Source organism: Vespula pensylvanica, chromosome 11, assembly GCF_014466175.1.
Source record: "Vespula pensylvanica isolate Volc-1 chromosome 11, ASM1446617v1, whole genome shotgun sequence".
Classification (NCBI taxonomy): domain Eukaryota; kingdom Metazoa; phylum Arthropoda; class Insecta; order Hymenoptera; family Vespidae; genus Vespula; species Vespula pensylvanica.
Window position 1 is genome coordinate 6,346,737 of NC_057695.1, and position 19,373 is coordinate 6,366,109.

The window sequence follows — 19,373 nt, forward strand, 5'->3', positions numbered from 1 at the left end:
AAAAGATGATAGATCTGTGCGATGGAATAAGTGTCATTTTCATAAAAAAACGATTGAAAATATCGAAATAAAATTTTATACGTTTGATGATAATTCAACAATGTCCTCTGAAAGCAAAATCGTTTTCTGCTCACAAATGTCGGAAGTACTGCTCGAATAGAACGAAAACTATATGAATTTTTTTCCTTTTACAGAGATAATAAATGATAGTATTATCGTAAGCAAGTAATATAATTATTCATACGATGTAAGATAATGTTCGATTGGAACTTGCATAGAAAATGAATCGGAAATGTGTATTGTTAAAATAGATGTTTCACCGGAAGTTAGGTATATGGAAAGCTCTCGAATCTTCTAGAATGTTCTAGAATATTCCAGAGTACAACGAGGGTATATAAAACGGTATCCTTAGCAGAGCAGCCATTCGTTTTGCTCGCTTGAGTCGATCCTGTGCTATCGTTTTTCGAAGTTTCTTCTATCAAGTTTGTTAACAAGGTATTGCATTTTTTTATATTAAACATAACGAGAAAATTTGTAATCGTTGTACGTTTCTTTGTTTTTTTTCTTCTTTTTACAACAATCTTCTTTTTCATGATTACAATGAAATTCAAAAATTGACTTACCAAACGCTTGTTAACGTAAAATCGTAGTTTTTTATTTTATTCGAAATTGAAGGAAAAATGTTTGCCCTTTTCTTTTAATCCGTTTCTATATAACGAGATAATTTATTTCTCATTCAATATAAAAAGAAATTATTCAGTTATTTTATTAATTAAGTTAAATTTGACTTTTCACATCGTTCACATGTTTTACTGTGTAGGAATATGTAATTAATGTTATTTTCTTTGTTATTGAAAATATGTGAATAATTGTATTATTAATTTTAGATGGCGGAACAAATGGAAACTGACGGAGAATTAGAAACTTTTGCTTTCCAAGCAGAGATTGCACAGCTTATGTCTCTGATCATTAACACGTTCTATTCGAATAAGGAAATTTTCTTGAGAGAACTTATTTCAAATTCTAGCGATGCTCTTGATAAAATTCGTTATGAATCGTTGACAGATCCGTCTAAACTCGACAGCGGTAAAGAATTATTTATCAAAATCATTCCGAACGAAAACGATGGAACTTTGACTATTATTGATACTGGGATTGGTATGACCAAAGCTGATTTAGTCAATAACCTTGGTACGATTGCTAAATCCGGTACCAAGGCGTTTATGGAAGCTCTTCAAGCTGGTGCTGATATTTCTATGATTGGTCAATTTGGTGTTGGCTTTTATTCTGCTTACTTAGTAGCGGATAAGGTAACTGTTGTCTCTAAGAGTAACGATGACGAACAGTATTTATGGGAATCCAGTGCTGGAGGCTCATTTACTGTTAGACGTGATACTGGAGAACCTTTAGGACGTGGTACAAAGATCATCCTTCATATTAAGGAAGATCAATCCGAGTACCTCAAAGAAAGTAAAATCAAGGAAATTGTAAAGAAGCATTCTCAATTTATTGGCTATCCAATTAAATTGGTTGTACAAAAAGAACGTGAAAAAGAATTGAGCGAAGATGAGGATGAAGTTGAGGAAGAAAAGAAAGAAGATGAAGAAGGAAAACCAAAGATTGAAGATGTAGGTGAAGATAAGGAAGAAGAAGATAAAGAGAAAAAGAAGAAGAAGAAGACTATAAAAGAAAAATATTCCGAAGATGAGGAGTTAAACAAGACTAAACCAATATGGACGCGTAATGCGGACGATATTGCACAGGAGGAATACGGAGAATTTTATAAGTCGCTAACTAATGATTGGGAAGATCATCTTGCTGTCAAACATTTCTCTGTGGAAGGACAATTGGAATTCAGGGCATTGCTCTTTGTTCCTCGCCGTATGCCATTTGACTTATTTGAAAATAAGAAAAGAAAGAACAACATCAAGTTGTACGTACGTAGAGTATTTATAATGGATAATTGCGAAGAATTAATCCCTGAGTACCTGAATTTCATTAAGGGCGTAGTTGATAGTGAAGATTTGCCATTGAATATCTCTCGTGAGATGTTACAGCAAAATAAAATTCTTAAGGTTATTAGAAAGAATCTCGTTAAGAAATGTCTAGAACTCTTTGAAGAATTAACGGAAGACAAGGATTCTTATAAGAAGTTCTATGAACAGTTTAGCAAGAACATTAAGTTAGGTATTCATGAAGACAGTACCAATCGCAGCAAATTGGCAGATTTATTGAGGTATCATACTTCTGCATCTGGAGATGAAGCTTGCTCTCTAAAGGATTATGTTGGTAGAATGAAAGAGAATCAAAAACATATCTACTTTATTACCGGAGAAAGCAAAGACCAAGTTGCAAATAGTTCTTTCGTAGAACGTGTCAAGAAACGTGGCTTTGAAGTAGTATATATGACTGAGCCTATTGACGAATATGTTGTCCAACAATTAAAGGAATTTGATGGAAAACAGCTAGTGTCTGTAACTAAGGAAGGTCTAGAACTTCCAGAAGACGAAGAAGAAAAGAAAAAACGAGAGGAAGATAAAGCTAAGTTTGAAAACTTATGCAAAGTGATGAAGACCATTCTTGATAATAAAGTTGAAAAGGTTGTGGTATCAAACAGATTGGTCGATTCTCCATGCTGCATTGTTACATCTCAGTATGGTTGGACCGCTAATATGGAACGGATAATGAAGGCACAGGCGCTTCGCGATACTTCAACCATGGGATATATGGCTGCAAAGAAACATCTGGAAATTAATCCAGATCATTCGATCATTGAAACTTTACGTCAAAAAGCTGAAGCTGACAAAAATGATAAAGCTGTAAAAGATTTAGTTATACTTTTATTCGAAACTGCATTACTTTCATCTGGTTTTACATTAGACGAGCCACAGGTGCATGCGTCTAGAATTTATAGAATGATTAAGTTAGGTCTTGGTATTGATGAAGATGATTCAATGCAAGAAGAACAAAAAATAGTGGATGAAGTAATCCCTCAAGTAGAAAGTAATGAAGCAGAGGATGCATCTCGAATGGAAGAAGTTGATTAATCATAAACATATACAGGTATGACATATACGTCATAGTTATAGAAAGACTGTTCTTGAGTCAAAGAGAAATCTTATTATCCCTCTTTGATCCAAATACCACGTTTTATGTGGTTACTTACACCAGACATCATCTTTTTTTGTAACATACTTTTGTCACTTAATTTATCATTCCTCTCTTATGTATGTTAAGTTAAAAATAATAAAATTTACCAATGAAATAAACCTTTGTGTATTTCTTATCTCTACTTTATTTCTTCAAAGTTGAAAAGTATAGTTAATTAAATAAATTATTTATTTTAAATTATTAATTACTTAAATATGTCGTTTCTAATAATATTTTAATCGAGTTTATCTTACAAAACTAATAGATAATGATGTAAAGATTAAAGATTTTCTCTTATGTTTTAATTTCTTTTGGTGTAAAAGACATTAAACTTTATATCAAAGTAATATGAAACTCATGCTCGTTCAAGATAAAACATTAATTTTGAACGGTTTAGATAATAATTAAGATTGTACAACAATTATTTATAAATATGAACATTAGTTTAAAAATAGAACTGAATGAGTGTGAAAATAAATTTAATATAAAAATGAAAACAACAAAGAACTTTGTTAGGTTATGAAACCAGCTTTTTTTTGTTATATTTCGTCAAATCAATATCATAACCAAGTTCGTACTTATTCATTTTAATAATAAATTATTTTAATTAATTTACAATTATTTAAACTATTTATAGTAATTCTTTTGATTATTTAACAATTATTTAAGATATGTACAGCGCTATAATATACTCCATTAGTTGTTAATTTAATATTGGATAAAAATAATTTATGATAATTAAGTTAGCATAATTTTTAAACGATAACTCAGTTGTCAGAAACATTTCATAATTATTAATGCACCCTGAATACAAGTAATATTAATTCAACATTTTTTTATATTGAAATTTAATATCACATTGTTGGTCAATGTTGTAACACAAACACACAAATAACTTTAACAATTATTTAGTCAGCTTTTTATTCGATTTTAACAAGTAGAATCGTTATTGGTTATAACTAATAAATGAAATTTTATATATATTAACACATATAAATCAGGCTTTTGAAAATATTGATCTTCAAATGGTGAGACTGGCGATCGATATTTTAGGGTTATCTAGAAAGTTCGTTCCATCTTTCTCCATCTTTCCAAAACTTCAATATTATTGATTTTTATTTATTATTTATTCAATATTTTATACATTTTTTGTCGACCAAAAGATTAAAATTTTTACTATTAAGAGAATTTTGTAATTCTCTTGAAAGTGAAAATCTAAGAGTGCAATACGTGGTGAATAGCAAATCCTAACCAAACTAACCAATCCTAACCAACAGCTTTTGTCAACTAATCAAGGACACATGACGTCACGTATTGTCCTAACGAGACACGACATCCTTTCGATTTGTTACTTCTGAATATTTTTCTTTTTCAATCGTTGTCTTTAATTCGTATAATTGCAATAATTATTAATCGAACAATACATTTCCGAATTTATTCTCTGATTAATTTATTAGATAGAAGCTTATAATACATGATTTCTTTTCAAACCAACTAGACACAAAGTATGATTTTTCTTTTTTTTTTTTTATGAAGATCAGTTTTTGGAGTGATTAAATAATGATTCATTCTGCTTTCCTCAAGATCTTTTCTACTCAATATTATTATAAATAATTCATTTTTTATCCCCCGTTAGAAATGGAAATACGATCTATCAGATTTTTTTTATTAAAACGTTTTATATAGTCAAAATACATGAATGGTGAATTTTTATATTTTTACCTTTGTTGCTAATTTACATATCGTATAGCGTTGGTTATTCTCGATCAATGTTTTGATCTGATCTTCATCACTAATAGAGAATCTATTCGAGTATTCTTGATCTTCAAGATTGAGATCGCCAACTTTGAATCTAGCAAATTATTTCTGCACAGTTCTTCAAATTGTAACAACATTACCATAAATAGCGTATATCTTGTTTGTTGCTTGTGTGACATTTTTATTTCTTCGATAAAAGAAAAACATCAAACGCCTATGATGCATTTTATTTTCTTTCATATGTAAGAGTGTATAAAATTAGCAAATATTTATGTATCCTAACCAAACTTTTTTCTAAATATGCATGAAATATTATCTTTTAGAATATGTACATATGTCATTTGTTTTCAATTATTCTGATATATTCAGACCTGTTCTAATGCCATCTAGCGAAAATCGGCACGAACTTTCCGGACATCAATATGATGTACATTATATATATAATAAGTAACGAAGCGTTGTTACATGTAATTCTAATCATGAATTAGTTTTTATCTAAATGGCCTATGGTAATCAACTATTCTTTGCTTTGTTTATTTTTTTATATGATATATATTAAATTGAAAATAATATCGAACTAATAATAGCTGCTTCAAATGGAACATTAGAAAAGTCATTAGTTTTTACTTGTTTTCATTTTTACTTACTCATTTTTTTCATTATTTCTTTTCTTTGTTGATGTTTTTTTTATATTTAAAAAAGATATTTATAGATACATAGATATCTTCATAATATGTATTTCGTATATATATATATATACATATATATATAAAATTAAATGATTTTATAAAATAGTTATAATTTATATTATAAAAGTTAACTATAAGAAGTAATATAAAAATTCTTTAATTCTAGATTTCAATAATAAGAATGATATGGTTATAAATGATTATTAACAAGTACTTATTTATAAATAATTATTAAATTATCTAATCATAAATAGTTATAAGCTATCATGAATATTAATACGTGTTATTATCGTGAATTTCAACGCATTGATTATTGGATTATTAATTATATAGAGCGCACATTGACTTAGATTTTTATATGAGAGTGCAGAAAGCTATTCGATTGCATGAAATGTAGGCAATAAAATCGATAATCTTTTTAATACTTTATTTCAACTTATATTGAATTTATTAAAAAGATATTAAGTAAGATCGATTTGATTTTATATAGATACATCCAATTATGTACTATAAAATTTATCTTATATTATTTTTAAAATACATACGTATCACAAATAATATGATGAAGTTAATAACTGTTAAACGTGTTTTATTTTCTTCCATATTTAAGATTTTCAATCGGTAAGCATAGATGTATGAGATTTGTTTCAATTAAGAATAAAATTATCAGAACGATGATTGGAAATATTGCATAAATTAATGAATCATAAAATGAAAGATTAGCATATATAATATCTTTTTAATTGTAAGGAGAAATATTTGATTTATGTATTTTTTTATTAGAAGAGAAGTGAAATTTGCATGACCAGTTAATTCGCCTTGCTTGGTTAATAAAAGGATATATAGAATATTATATATATTTAGAATATTTATTTATACACATAAGATATTTTATATATATATATATATATATATATATATATATATATATATAAATGCTATACATAGTATAATTTTGTTTTTGTTTTTAAACGTGTCGTTTTAATAACGGCGCGTTAAAAATGCGCAAGTATATAAGCGCCATCTATTTGTCATCCTAAAAAGAATGTCCGTCATTCTCTGTACGGATAAAGTTAGTTCTTCTATCGTTCGTATACGTTTTGTATAAAAATTATGATGGCAAGCAAAGGATGGAAGGTTAGTATTTAGATATATTCTTCTTTAATTAAAATAACGAACGACAGAATATAATAAATGTGTAAGATGGTCAAATAAGTAGAAACTTTTGAGCAAATTTTGGCCGTAAAATTCTTCCCTTTTAGGTCGTACGACCTCATGTGCCACTGATAAAATTTCGTAAAGGAGGTCTGGATAGAGGTAACACGAAGAGATTTCTTGTGTATACTGTAAAATAATGAAGTGAAATTGTCGTTATTGGTTAGTAAACGTAGGTGCGAGCGCGGCTCCATCTGCGGCGTCAGGGACGGCATCATCTCAACAAAATTCTGGACGTACAACTGGACACCAGGTAACCGTTTTGCCAACTATAGATGATATTCATCTACCAGCAAGATTTCAGCGGCGACCTATCGACGAAAAAGAAATTGAGTATATTAATGTAAGTCTCGTGGTTTATTCGCAAATAACTAAATAAATTTCGTATGTAAAAGTTATATAAATCGATTCAAGGTTACGTAAGAAAAATGATTATTTTTCTTTCTTTCTTTTTTTTTTTCTTTCTTCAAAACAAATTCAAAAATGTGAACCAAAAATACTTTATACGCGAAACGAGGAACTTTTATTTTCGTATTTTAATGATCATTCTTTTTTTTTCTTCTTTTTTCAGCGTGGTGGACCGGAATAATCGCGTTTGAAAACTGATTAGGAAAGCGTTTAAATTTTAGATCACCGTTCGATGTTCATTTTGTTAAGTTGACTTTTGTTTGATATACGGTATTGTCTAAATAAATGAACGTAATAGAAAATTGATGAATCATAAAAAAGGATGTAAAATTTCTCTCAGCCATCTATCGGACAAGGTCTCCTCACAATACACATTTATGTGACATTGCCAGGACCTGCTATTTCTAGAATATCTTTCGCTTCATTGCTGTACCGACTAATGCTCGTTACTCAGCCGAAGCGAAAGTACCCACAAAAGCGTATTTTGGCGTCTAAATATATGTAATTTATTCACTATAATAATCAATAAAATCAATAAAAATAAATTCGCGTTAAAACCATATTTTCCCAATAAACGAAAATAAACGAAACGATCGAAAATAAATTTGGAACGTTGAATATTTGTCGTTACTCGTAGTATGTAAATTAGATAATTTCTTTTCTCTCTCTCTCTCTCTTTTTTTTTTTTTTTTTTTTTTTTTTTGTTAAATCCAACGAAAAACAATATACGAAAAATAGTATAAAAGTTTCGTTAATCGAACGATACGATGCGTAAAGAAAGAAAAAGTATTTTTTATTCGAAAATGTGATTACGTCAGAATGTTCGTTTTGAAGCAGGTACCTAAGTTTATCGATGCTTCCCTATACCATGACAGAAATAGCAGACGACAGTGCGCTCGGATGCGCAGCGAACGACTACGACGACGTCCATCCGCAAGCAAGTATTGGATGTGATTAACGGAGGTTCATAATCGCGTCATAATTTATCGAAACCGCGAGATTAATATACACGAACGACGTAATCGATACGAAAAATGTCTGAGATAACAGATTTTGGTCCGAGAAAGACAATTTTTATATTGGCTATTGTGGCTGGATGCTTTGCGGTATTATGGCCAAAAATTTTTTATCCCATGCTCACAGCTTCTGTCAATTCGCATCATTCGTCTTCTGATGGTAAGTTTATAAATGATAATTTAAATGATATATCGATGAAAATTAATTTGTCAATAGGGAACGATTGAATTTTTGTTATTGTACGTGTAAGATTTTTTTTTTTTTTTTTTATCATTAGATAAATGTTATTAGATCGTATTTCGTTATTATGGAAGGAATGATTTTAAATAAGTATGGTAAAAAGAATTCTTTTCATGTTGTATATCGAATGAATATTTATTAGCGTGCTGTGAAGTATTATTCGAAAGCGATGTTACTGCTTTGGATATTATGCAAGAAATGTGTCAAAATATATTGAGACATCATCAAGTTGATCCACGAGTGAAAGACGCTTTTAAAACTAGTAAAATGGCACCACAAATTGCTAATTTATGTAAGGAAGAAGTTTTGGCAAGATGTGGCATAGATTTGTCAACCTTTCTGGCGGAAAAAGAACGTCTTGGAAAAACTTCTAAACAAGTTTTGGAAGAAATCAGATCGTTTAATAGTTCCATATGCCTTAAAATGAATTTTGGTATTCCGTTATCGCAATTGGGAATACCACATCTTATAAGATATCACATCTTAATGCCCCATAGTAATTATAAATATCTTTCAATGATTTTACTAACATTAATTCTTAAGAATTAACCAATTCATTAATCGGATTGAGTTATAAAAATAAACGATTAACAAAATTTTTTAATAATTTATATAATTTTGAGGAATAACAAAAATGTCGTAATTGTATTAAACGCTATTCAGGATGAAATAGAACGTACGTGCATGTCTATAATGTTACTCACGTTATATATATGGATCATCGGATATATATGGAAGGCAGACTTAAATCATTTATCCTTCTTTGGCATTTTGCCAGAAAAGCAAGCATGATGGTTAGGGTACAAGGCTTGGATTGCTATAATAGTTTCAAATACATTTATACGATGACCTGTTCCTGGATTCTAATATATTACAAAGTAATATATCGTTATTTTTTTTTTTTTATATTACTAATAATTATAATGATATAATATAGGATTATTTGACCAAATTTTTGATTATATGTTTGTGAGTGTGTAAACGTCTAATTACACTTATAAAAATTCGAATTAACGTATGCTTAATATATTAACGATAATGAAAATATACAAATATTTATTTTAATTTAGTTACTCTAAGGCAAGAAAGGCGTACTCCACCTCATGCAGGAGGTCTTCATCCAGCATTAAGGGAACGTGGAAGAACTATACCTACTTCGCACATTGTACCGAAAATAGTAGAAAGACCTAATCATGTAATGCCAAAAATGAGACCACCTATGGGAGGTGCTGGTCATGTAGTACCAGCACCAAAAGGAAATGGAAGTATGGGAGTTATTATGCCTCTGTATACATTAGGCATTGTCTTGTTCTTTTTGTATACCATTGTTAAGGTAATGTTTGTTTTTTTTTTTCTTTCTCCAAAAATAATTATAAAGTAATATATTCTTATTTAAGAAATCGTTTGATTTCAAAAATATTTTAGGTATTGAAGAAGAACTCTGATAATGAGATTGTCTCTGAATATCCAGGAGCAGCTGCTGAGAAAGAATTTCGAAAAATGGTATTTAATCCAGATTTACTTGCTAGCGCGATGACAGGAGGTACAATGCATTATCAAAAAGAACAATCCCCATATAAACCTGTTCCAACTATAGAGGAATTGAACAATCGTAAGTTTTTCATTTCTTTATGAAGATACTAATCATTTTGCATTATTATTATTGTACCATTTTCCTCCGAAAGCTAATTTTTTTGAAAGGATAATTAGAGTTAAGGTACATGTTTCCTTGGGTATCTAAAAAGAATTTTAAATGGTGTTGCATGATGCAAGGTTTGCACAATTAGAACACACGCGTATTTTATACAATGGGTATAATTGCAAAATATAATTTGAAAAATTTGAAATTATTGTAAGTACGTGTATTTACTCTCTGAACCGATTTGATAATGTTCTACATGCTGGAACACAAGAAGCGGCAGGAGACATAGAGATAGATCAGCTGAGACGTCGTTTGGACGAGACGGAAGCAGCCATGGAAAGAATTGTTGTTCAGATGGGCAACATATCACGTTCAGTAATGCATAGCCCAAGCTCACAGCCAGAAATCAAGGTTTATTAGATTAATTTTGAAGCAAACTACATTTTCAGTTTCCTAGTCCTTAGAAATGTGCACGTTGCTGTGTTCTGATTGCGTTTCAAGCTTTACCCATCCCAATGTGCGTTATAAACTTCGTTAATTTAATATAAAACTTTATATTCAGTATATAGCTTTTGATAAATATAAATGAGTGTGGATAACAGTTGTCAAAATTATCAAATAGTCGATTGAATTTCAAGTTCAATTCTATTAAAGCACATATTTGTATTTTAAAAAATTGAGTGTAATTTCTATTATAAATATCGTAATGTAAGACGAATAGGGTAAATAAATTTATAGTGTATCTTTTTACCTTTTGAGTAGTAGATGGGGCTCCAAAGTCCAATGGTCTGGCAGGGGTCAATCAATGTTCTAAGGTATATCATTTACTGCCATGATGATTCCTAACATGAGTAACCAAGAGTTTGTGAAAAACTTGTTGTTCCTTTGCATATTTTACCTATAATAAGAATATGAACTCATCAAAAATTGTTTAGGCTTCGATATATATCTTTAATCCTTATTTAACGTTTGATACAAAGTAGATTACATTGTATTTTTTCTTTAAATTGCACTCGAATAAAATTAGTGATGTCATAGTTCTTAATTGATTTCTCATAGTTAAAATTTAATTACAATAATAGTTAAATTAAGTATATATAATCTATATGTCGAAAAATAACTATTACTAAACATGTGTTGTGCATGACGATTGCTTATATTTTTATCATGATAATATAAAACATTAAGTTGTTGTTATGTACGTCCTTAAGAATTGATGATATATTAATTATTTATATTTTTATCTTATATTCTAGCACAACCATTAGTGGTTTGAATTAAGCAAACAAAGTTGAAAAACCTATAGATGATATGGCTTTTCTAATAGTAGGGAATAATACAGATGTAACAGTAGAATGCTGTACTATATAAGCTTTCTTTTTATAGATATTCACAAATGTCTATTTATCGAAGGTGTTATATGATAAAATGATTATATTTGTAATATTAAACTTGCAATTTGTAGGAAGACTCCACTGTCCAGGAAACTTATAGTAATGAAGATCAAGAAGTAGAAAGCATAGAACAATCACCGACAGTTAAAGTAATGGGTATGGAAATGACTGCCAGCTGCGAAGGTGGACAAAAATGTAGTAGACCTACCACCCCCATAATACCCCCACCCCATAGGTATTATATTTTATTTTAATAAGATAATTTATGAGTATTCAAGACAATAAAGATTCTTTCTTTTTTTTTTTTCTCTTTATCATTACAGTCACACTGAGAGGGAGAAGACACCACCGGTACCAATTTATTTAGAAGGCGCTTTACCTCCACAATGTGAATTACTTGTAACAGATTCGGAAACTCAAGAACAAAAAGCAGAGGAAAGTCCTGAAGCGCCTGTAATTCTCTCAGGCAAAATGACACTCTCTCTCATCAGTCTCGACCAGATTGCAGCTGTAAGAAAATATTAGAATTCAGCAGAATCAAATGAAACTGCGGAGCCTTGTTTTATTTGGTGATTCTTTTACTTATTTCATTGTTTGCCTAACTTTTTTAAGTTATTTTAACATAATCATGCTTGGATAACGCAGAAATTGAGTGTTATACCTAGCAAATTATTAAATACAAATTTGCTTCGTTTGTTGTAAATTAAAAGTTTGCTAGTAGATGCTTTCTAATCTCATTGTTTTTATCATATATACACAATTCTTGTGATTTCTTTCAGATAATACGTGAGGCTCTAAGTTTTGAACAGCTTATTATTTGTCATTTATTTTAATTGTATTTTTAGTTAGTAGCGTTCGCTTTTTTTTACTAACCACATTGGCTATTTAAAAATTTTATTGTATCACATTATCAAATATTATGTCATTACTAATAAAATTTGCTCTATTAGGAATCTGAAGATGAAAATGAAATAATGGAAGAAGCAGAAAGTACTTCCATTATAAGATCAATGATCGAAAATGAACGTGAAGTTAAAGTTCAAACGATGAGTAATGAGGAACAATTGAATGATTTAGAGAAAGAATTACAATTTAAAACATATTTAAAGGTATACAGCTTTGATGAAGACGAAGACGAGAAGGAAGAAGAGGATGAGGAAGATGATGATGATGATGATGAAGAAGAAGAAGAAGAAGAAGAAGAAGATGAAGATGAAGAAGATGATGATGAAGAAGAGGAAGAAGAAGAAGAAGAAGAAGAAGAGGAAGAAGAAGGAAAAAAAATAGAAATGGAAGAAGAAGAAACGGAGAAACAAAAGGAAGAAGTTGAAGAAGAGAAAGAAGAAGAAAAAAAAATAGAAATTGAAAAAGAAGAAACGGAGAAACAAAAGGAAGAAGTTGAAGAAGAGAAAGAAGAAGAGGAAGAAAAAATAGAAATAGAGAATAAAGAAGAGAAAGGAAAAGAGGAAGAAGAAGAAAAAGAAGAAGAAAAAATAGAAATAGAAAAAGAAGAAGACAAAGAAGTGACATATAATAAAACAAAGAACAAAGAGACGGATAAAGAAGGTGAATATGAAGATGAATATGAATATGAATATGAAGATGAAGATGAAGATGAGGATGAAGAGGAAGAGGAAGAGGAGGAAGAGGAAGAGGGGGATGAATATGAGTATAAGTATGAGTATGATTATGATTATGAAGATGAGGATGAAAAAAAAGCAGACGGAGAAATGTCGTACTGTCTAGGAGAATTACTGCCTGATTCTTGATCCATTTAATAAGGACATCTTGTGTTCTTAAGTTTAAATAAAGAGAAAACGACGTTTTAAAGGTAAACAATGTTTTCTTTAGAATTAATCTCTGTTATGTAAAAAAAAGTATCTATATCTCACTTAATCGATTTACTGTTGTGGTTGGTAAAAATAGAGTTGAAATAAATTAAGTTTTTTATGATAAAAGAATGAATGTATCATTACAAGTAATCACAAGATGTAATGTTTAAAAAGGAAAAAGTAATAAAGAGTTCTCATTTGTTTCCAATTAATTTTTTGAAAATAATTATTCATCATTGATGTCGTGCAATCGCAGCAATATGATTGGCTACTTGCTTGCGGTAGGTAACCACGTGACTTTGAATCCTTTCCTTTATAAAGAAATATTTTTCAATATTTTATATATAACGGAGAAATTAATTATATGATCGTTTTAAACATTGATAGGATTAAATAATTCGTTTTTTAAATACTACTCATCGATGTTTTTTTTTTTTTTATAATTATATAGAACCTATACCAACTATTTAGATAAGTTAAACATTTGTCTATGTTCGATCATATAGTTTTTCATTACATTTTTAAATAAATATAATGTTATTTAAAAATTATATTAAAAATAATCTCGATTGATAATATTGACATAATATCATTCAATATTATATTATTTTTAGTTTTTCTCATTTGTCCTAGTTTTTTAATTATTTGGCTCCCCTGATTGTAACCTTTATGGATACAATGGATACTGCTGTCTCCTTCGTATATATTTGACATGAATGTTAGCTTGAGAAAATTTTCGTTGAAATATAATATACAGACGATACTAAGTCATTTTTGAATAATACATATATTATATAAAGAAATTTTAATATAATAAAAATATTAAACTTGAAATAAAATTATTTACTCTAATATATATGTATGTATGTATAACCTAAATAACAATTTGCTCATACGTTTTATTATAATTGATAAATAAGTGTATTTAGATATGTGACAATTGCTTTTTTGTTATTTTTCATTTCATTAGAGTGATACATGAGAATACCACATTTTTTACGCAGTGTCCTAATAGGCATCCCAGTTGGGATTACCTTCTTGGACACAGTAGGATATGTGGCAAAAGTGGAAGGAATATCTATGCAACCAGCCTTGAATCCAGATTTAAATGATCCAGATTATGTTTTCTTAAATCGTTGGGCTGTACGTGGTCATGATATTCAACGAGGTGAAATAGTATCTGTAATATCTCCTAAAGCACCAACTCAAACATTAATTAAACGAGTTATAGGAGTTGCAGGTGATATTTTACATACACGTGGATACAAAGTTGATTATCTTCAGGTTTACATTAAACTTATTATTATCGTAAAAAAATTCATTTTTAATGTTTTTGTAATAAATTTGGAATATTGAATGTTTTTATAGGTTCCAGATGGACATTGTTGGTTGGAAGGAGATCATACAGGTCGTTCGATGGATTCAAACACTTTTGGACCAGTTTCTCTTGGTTTAATTACAGCAAAGGCTACTTGTATAGTTTGGCCACCTAATCGTTGGCAATATTTAGAAGCTTCTATACCAAATCAACGTACAATATTGAATTCTAGAAGAAGTTAATAAAGGTGTATTATAAATATGAGGGCTGTCAGTTTTGTTAAAAGATTACAGTGGGAATTACCAGGTACTATATGTAGACATGGACTAACGATAGGAGATGTCGACAATGATGGAGATAACGAATTAGTAGTAGGCACAGCGGAAGGAGAGCTTTATATTTTTAAAGTAAGTATAATCTTCTTTGTCGTATACTATCAATATAACTATATCTAATCATTTCTAACTTGATTATTATTTAGGGATCTGAATTATGGCAGAAAATAACTGGGCTTGGACTTGTAACTAGTGTAGCTATAGGTGATATTTTCAATTACGGAAGAAATGCATTAGTTGTTATATGTGGAGATGGCTGGGCACATATTTTTTATAGTCCGAGATCTGTTAATCCTAGTAATGTACCATCTTTATTAACACAATTACAATTACATAAAGAAGACGAACAAGAAAATCTTAAGGCTGTTACAGGTATGTTCATAATTCTATTATATAATTAAAAGTAAAACTATTGATTAAATCTGATACTTATTACATCATCTAAACATAGATATTGGTGCAATTATTAATATGACAAGTTCACCAAGTTCAGAACATGTTGATAATATTAGTGAAATAAACGAATTGTCTGGAAAAATGGAATGTGTACATGTACAAAGAATACCAACAAATACAAAGGTAGTGTTGGTAGCTGATATTGATAAAGATGGTGCAAATGAAATGATACTTGGATTAACAGACCGTGTTGTCAGATCATATAGGTGGTCCAGTAATACAGATTTCGGGACTGGAAGACTAGTTGGTTTAAATAAATGGGAATGTGCCAATCAAATCGGAACAGTTACGCTACAGGTTAAAACAAAATAACGTTTATTAAAAAATGTTATTTATATATGAACTTTAGAATTCAAAATGTTATAATATTACAGCATTCAAGAGATGGAACTCCAACATTGTTAGTTGCTCAACCAGGTGGTACCTTCATGCGAATTAAGTGCAATGCAGAAGACAATAAATTAGAAAATGAATCCTGCGAAGGAGATAGCGAAGTAGCCGCGAGTTGTGTCGATTATCAAACTTTAGGAATATCTAGAATGAGAAATCAAAATATATCTACTGAAATTATAGGAGATCTCGAATCAGGAATGATATCTTTGATGGCATCATTGGAATCTAAGGTACCAAAGAATATACAACAGGATACTCCAGCTAAACAATCTTTTATCGATGACAGTCAGTCAAGTTTAAGTAATATCAAATCTTTATTGGTTGAAACTAAATCAAGTCATCTTCAATCAGAATTCAGAGCGTGCGATGCAGATGCTGCAGGTGATTACAAATAACTTATAAATATTTGGAAAATCTATATAATTATTAATACGTTTGATTCTCTTAGGCGTGGATCAAGTGGATGGTAATCTTGTGGGTGGTAACGTTATTCTTGGAGAATTTCATTCTAATCCGAAAAAAGATCTGCCGTTACCTACGTACGAAGATTTTTCTTATAATAATAATAATAATAATAATAATAATAATAATAATAATAGTAATAAAAACAACAACAACGTCAACAATGATAATACAGAAGTAAAAAACGAAAACAATAAGGATGACGAGTTAGACGAATCGAAAGAAAATTCTTCAAAAGGAAAGCCATATGCTCTTGCGACTTTGGACGGTACTATAATGTTAGTAAAGGATGAAAATATATTGTGGTGAGTTATAAATATTTTTTTAGTAGGACGGAAGAAATGGTTCACCAATTATCGTAGAATATATTTTTCTATTATTACAGGGCAATGCAAGTGGATCATCAGATATTTGCTCTTTGTCGTTTGGATGTGACCAACGATGGTTCAGATGAAATAATTGCATGCGCTTGGGATGGTCAAACATATATCTTGGATCAACAAAGAAATAGCGTACGTTTTCAATTCGAAGAACCAGTTAGAGCATTTTGTACAGGTTATTACAATGTTGTGCAACGTACTTCTACACCTTGCCTCGTTTATAATACTTTTAATAACAAAGTACGTAGCCAAAGTAATACGTTCACGTTGTCACGTGAATATCTGACACTTTGTGTAATTTCTAATCTCTTATACAGATATTCCTTTATTACGACGTGACGCTTCCAAACATGGTCATTAGTCCATTGAATCCTACTGTAGATTTGGATGAAGAAGAACGGAAAATTTTGGACGAGATATTAGGTGAATCCGATGAAACTGAGAAACAACGTCGAATGCAACAACTAACGGAATGGTTGTTATATGGAATTCATTAGAAAGTGGATAACGATAGAAAAACAAACAAAAAAAAACAGAGGAAAAAAAATATACACTATATATATTCTTATTAAAATTTCTCTTTCCCTTGTTATCTTTATTTATCTTCCTACAGGTTATCGTGCGGCAAGTTATCTCCTCATCGATATTTGCATTACGTTTACAGTACATTACTTTTTTTCCACTGTAACCGACAGGGATGTATTCTTTCTCATTCGACAAAGATTAATTCTCGGCATTGGTATTTATCGGTTCATTCGTCGTCTCCGTCTCTTATCACGGAGTAATATACAATCCACAAAACTCTTTAATTGTTTTTCGGGCAAACAGTAGTCGCGACAGTATAGGTCATGAAAAGTATACCGAAATGACGAAAAATGTCCATTTTAAGCGTTCACGCCTATTTGCAAATCTACGTGAATTTCACCGTTTTATCTAACTGTTATAAATCAAGGCTGATCTTACGTACAATATCAGTAAGGCATATAGAATCAAATGGCACGTCGCCATTGTCAGTAAGCATGAAGATTTCACGGAGAGTACTTTTCCAAGCTTGAACAATATTGGCTTCTTTGATGTATATCGATGTGACGATTTTGCACATTTTCTCGTTAACTCGCGGTCAATCTTGAAAAGACTATTTATTTCGGTCTCTTTCGATCGCGTTTGATAAGTTAATAGAAAGAAAAAAAAAGGATTAGAAATAAATAGATAAAAAGGAAAGTGTTCGATAAAAGTCACAATAACTCTAACATATTTGTTCGTTCCTTTGTGATTCGATAAAGTCAAGAAAAATCGATATGATAGATAATAATGTAACATCCACTCTAATCGGTCACAAATTGGAACACCTCACTTTCGGATGGACCGATTATATGCTGTTCATCTCATTATTAGGTGTGAGCATAATCATTGGCGTTTATTTTGGTTTCTTTAAAAAGCAAGACAATACCACCGAGTATTTACTCGGTGGTAAAACTATGTCTTTCTTTCCGATCAGCATGAGTCTAATCGCGAGGTAAGAAAGATTTTTTCTTTTTCTTTCTTTCTTTCTTTCTTTTTTTTTTTTTTTTTTTTTTTAAGAAGCGAACTTCCTTTTTTCTTCCTTTTTAACGATTAACGTAATCATGGAGGTTCCTTCGTAATTCGATATTTTATTAACAACTAAACGACGAATCAAATTTAGAATAAAATTAATAAAAGAAGAAAAGAAATAAATGGAAAATATCATTTTTGTTTTTTCAGTCATATATCCGGTGTATCTTTGCTCGGCGTGCCTTCGGAGGTGTATCAATATGGCAGCCAATATGCAGCTTGCATTTTTACATCCTTCATAACTTGCACAATCATCGCTTACATCTATTTGCCAGTTTTTTTTAAATTACAATTGACTAGTATATTTGAATATTTAGAGATCAGATTTGCACGACCGGTACGATTGCTTGCGTCCTTTTTGTATTGCTTATCTCTCATTATCTACATTCCTTTGATCATTTATGTTCCCGCCTTAGCATTTTCTCAAGCAACCGCGATCAATTTGCATCTGATCGCTCCTGTGATTTGCATCGTATGCATCTTTTACACGACTATAGTGAGTATATATAAGCTGTTATATAATTAATTTAATTAAATTAACACGTTGACGATCGGTAGAGGAGAAATTTCGATTTTAAAGACGTGTATTATTTGCTAATTGTTTTCCAGATAAAAACATGATATTTCAATAATAAAAGTGTTCAATTAATTACGGTCGCTCGATGTGTTAGATAATCATGATTATATTAGAATAAGATCGTTGATCGTAAAATTCTTAACGATTGATAAAAAAAAGAAATGTTCGATAAAAAATGTTTGCTCTATTTTAACTAGTCGACTTTTTTTTTATAGAATAACAAGATTTTGTTTGTGTGTGTTTAATATAATTTTGTATAGGTAACTAACAAAATCTAACATTGATACTTTCACATACAATACTTCTATTAAATTCAACATTTTTCTGGTACAATTTTGTATATTAAAAAAATGTTACGCGCACACGTACAATATTTTCATTTAATCTTAAATCATTTTGCTATAATTTCGTATATTTACGAAAAAATTAATATACAAAGATAATTTTGCGTTAAATATTAAATCTTCTTTTAGAAACTATAAAAAATTCGAATGATCGAAGAAAAGAAAAGAAA

The 19,373-nt window shown here is 29.9% G+C and overlaps 6 protein-coding genes and 1 long non-coding RNA gene across 15 annotated transcripts in view; 6 read left to right on the top strand and 1 right to left on the bottom strand.

Annotated features, from left to right (window-relative positions):
- Positions 1 to 340: 340 nt before the first annotated feature.
- Positions 341 to 3,269, top strand: LOC122633179 (heat shock protein 83). The gene is made up of 2 exons (XM_043820803.1): positions 341 to 495; positions 888 to 3,269. Exon 2 carries the CDS (start codon positions 888 to 890, stop codon positions 3,045 to 3,047), a length of 2,160 nt encoding a protein of 719 aa, XP_043676738.1. The 5' UTR covers positions 341 to 495; the 3' UTR covers positions 3,048 to 3,269.
- Positions 3,270 to 4,046: 777 nt separating this feature from the next.
- LOC122632977 lies at positions 4,047 to 5,326 on the bottom strand. The gene is made up of 2 exons (XR_006327987.1): positions 4,873 to 5,326; positions 4,047 to 4,801 (listed from the first exon to the last, which is right to left on the bottom strand). It is a non-coding gene; the product is annotated as an uncharacterized LOC122632977 (long non-coding RNA).
- Positions 5,327 to 6,586: 1,260 nt separating this feature from the next.
- Positions 6,587 to 7,765, top strand: LOC122632776 (28S ribosomal protein S36, mitochondrial). 2 transcript variants are annotated; one of them, XM_043819956.1, is made up of 4 exons: positions 6,587 to 6,734; positions 6,860 to 6,914; positions 6,989 to 7,155; positions 7,384 to 7,765. In XM_043819956.1, the coding sequence occupies exons 1-4, from the start codon at positions 6,711 to 6,713 to the stop codon at positions 7,399 to 7,401; spliced, it is 264 nt and encodes an 87-aa protein (XP_043675891.1). In that variant the 5' UTR covers positions 6,587 to 6,710; the 3' UTR covers positions 7,402 to 7,765. The 2 variants fall into 2 exon arrangements, with proteins under 2 accessions (XP_043675891.1, XP_043675890.1); XM_043819955.1 differs by having other exon boundaries at positions 6,589 to 6,734; positions 6,980 to 7,155.
- Positions 7,766 to 7,932: 167 nt separating this feature from the next.
- On the top strand, positions 7,933 to 13,554 carry LOC122632770 (high mobility group nucleosome-binding domain-containing protein 5-like). Of its 4 annotated transcripts, none has more exons than XM_043819946.1 (8): positions 7,933 to 8,396; positions 8,620 to 8,973; positions 9,548 to 9,810; positions 9,903 to 10,089; positions 10,391 to 10,530; positions 11,585 to 11,748; positions 11,837 to 12,023; positions 12,623 to 13,554. In XM_043819946.1, the coding sequence occupies exons 1-8, from the start codon at positions 8,255 to 8,257 to the stop codon at positions 13,280 to 13,282; spliced, it is 2,097 nt and encodes a 698-aa protein (XP_043675881.1). In that variant the 5' UTR covers positions 7,933 to 8,254; the 3' UTR covers positions 13,283 to 13,554. The 4 variants fall into 4 exon arrangements, with proteins under 4 accessions (XP_043675881.1, XP_043675880.1, XP_043675879.1 ...); XM_043819945.1 differs by lacking the exon at positions 10,391 to 10,530 and adding an exon at positions 10,882 to 10,934 and having other exon boundaries at positions 12,464 to 13,554; XM_043819944.1 differs by having other exon boundaries at positions 7,934 to 8,396; positions 12,464 to 13,554.
- Positions 13,555 to 13,933: 379 nt separating this feature from the next.
- Positions 13,934 to 14,905, top strand: LOC122632774 (mitochondrial inner membrane protease subunit 2). Of its 2 annotated transcripts, none has more exons than XM_043819953.1 (3): positions 13,934 to 14,208; positions 14,316 to 14,629; positions 14,714 to 14,905. In XM_043819953.1, the coding sequence occupies exons 2-3, from the start codon at positions 14,324 to 14,326 to the stop codon at positions 14,903 to 14,905; spliced, it is 498 nt and encodes a 165-aa protein (XP_043675888.1). In that variant the 5' UTR covers positions 13,934 to 14,208; positions 14,316 to 14,323. The 2 variants fall into 2 exon arrangements, with proteins under 2 accessions (XP_043675888.1, XP_043675889.1); XM_043819954.1 differs by having other exon boundaries at positions 13,934 to 14,204.
- An 18-nt stretch (positions 14,906 to 14,923) lies between these two features.
- Positions 14,924 to 17,263, top strand: LOC122632772 (KICSTOR complex protein ITFG2-like). Its single transcript, XM_043819948.1, has 7 exons — positions 14,924 to 15,070; positions 15,145 to 15,370; positions 15,450 to 15,751; positions 15,829 to 16,228; positions 16,296 to 16,614; positions 16,695 to 16,929; positions 17,007 to 17,263. The coding sequence occupies exons 1-7, from the start codon at positions 14,924 to 14,926 to the stop codon at positions 17,184 to 17,186; spliced, it is 1,809 nt and encodes a 602-aa protein (XP_043675883.1). The 3' UTR covers positions 17,187 to 17,263.
- Positions 17,264 to 17,375: 112 nt separating this feature from the next.
- The window catches only part of LOC122632773 (sodium-coupled monocarboxylate transporter 1-like), a 5,366-nt gene continuing 3,368 nt past the window's right edge, over positions 17,376 to 19,373 (top strand). For all 4 annotated transcript variants that reach the window (XM_043819949.1, XM_043819952.1, XM_043819950.1 and 1 more), the window contains exons 1-2: positions 17,376 to 18,205; positions 18,433 to 18,778. In XM_043819949.1, the coding sequence (XP_043675884.1) occupies positions 17,988 to 18,205; positions 18,433 to 18,778 (564 nt within the window). In that variant the 5' untranslated portion in view covers positions 17,376 to 17,987. The remainder of the gene's footprint in view (positions 18,206 to 18,432; positions 18,779 to 19,373) is intronic.

Excerpts from the sequence above, each read along its gene's own strand:
- LOC122633179 (XM_043820803.1), top strand. The coding sequence starts at position 888 with ATGGCGGAACAAATGGAAACTGACGGAGAATTAGAAACTTTTGCTTTC.
- LOC122632776 (XM_043819955.1), top strand. The coding sequence starts at position 6,711 with ATGATGGCAAGCAAAGGATGGAAG. Across the intron at positions 6,735-6,859 it reads TGGCAAGCAAAGGATGGAAG|GTCGTACGACCTCATGTGCC; the intron begins GTTAGTATTTAG and ends CTTCCCTTTTAG. Across the intron at positions 6,915-6,979 it reads TAAAGGAGGTCTGGATAGAG|TAAACGTAGGTGCGAGCGCG; the intron begins GTAACACGAAGA and ends GTTATTGGTTAG.
- LOC122632770 (XM_043819944.1), top strand. The coding sequence starts at position 8,255 with ATGTCTGAGATAACAGATTTTGGTCCGAGAAAGACAATTTTTATATTG. Across the intron at positions 8,397-8,619 it reads GCATCATTCGTCTTCTGATG|CGTGCTGTGAAGTATTATTC; the intron begins GTAAGTTTATAA and ends AATATTTATTAG. Across the intron at positions 12,024-12,463 it reads GTCTCGACCAGATTGCAGCT|GAATCTGAAGATGAAAATGA; the intron begins GTAAGAAAATAT and ends TTGCTCTATTAG.
- LOC122632774 (XM_043819953.1), top strand. The coding sequence starts at position 14,324 with ATGAGAATACCACATTTTTTACGCAGTGTCCTAATAGGCATCCCAGTT. Across the intron at positions 14,630-14,713 it reads ACAAAGTTGATTATCTTCAG|GTTCCAGATGGACATTGTTG; the intron begins GTTTACATTAAA and ends ATGTTTTTATAG.
- LOC122632772 (XM_043819948.1), top strand. The coding sequence starts at position 14,924 with ATGAGGGCTGTCAGTTTTGTTAAAAGATTACAGTGGGAATTACCAGGT. Across the intron at positions 15,371-15,449 it reads AAATCTTAAGGCTGTTACAG|ATATTGGTGCAATTATTAAT; the intron begins GTATGTTCATAA and ends ATCTAAACATAG. Across the intron at positions 16,930-17,006 it reads ATAATACTTTTAATAACAAA|ATATTCCTTTATTACGACGT; the intron begins GTACGTAGCCAA and ends TCTCTTATACAG.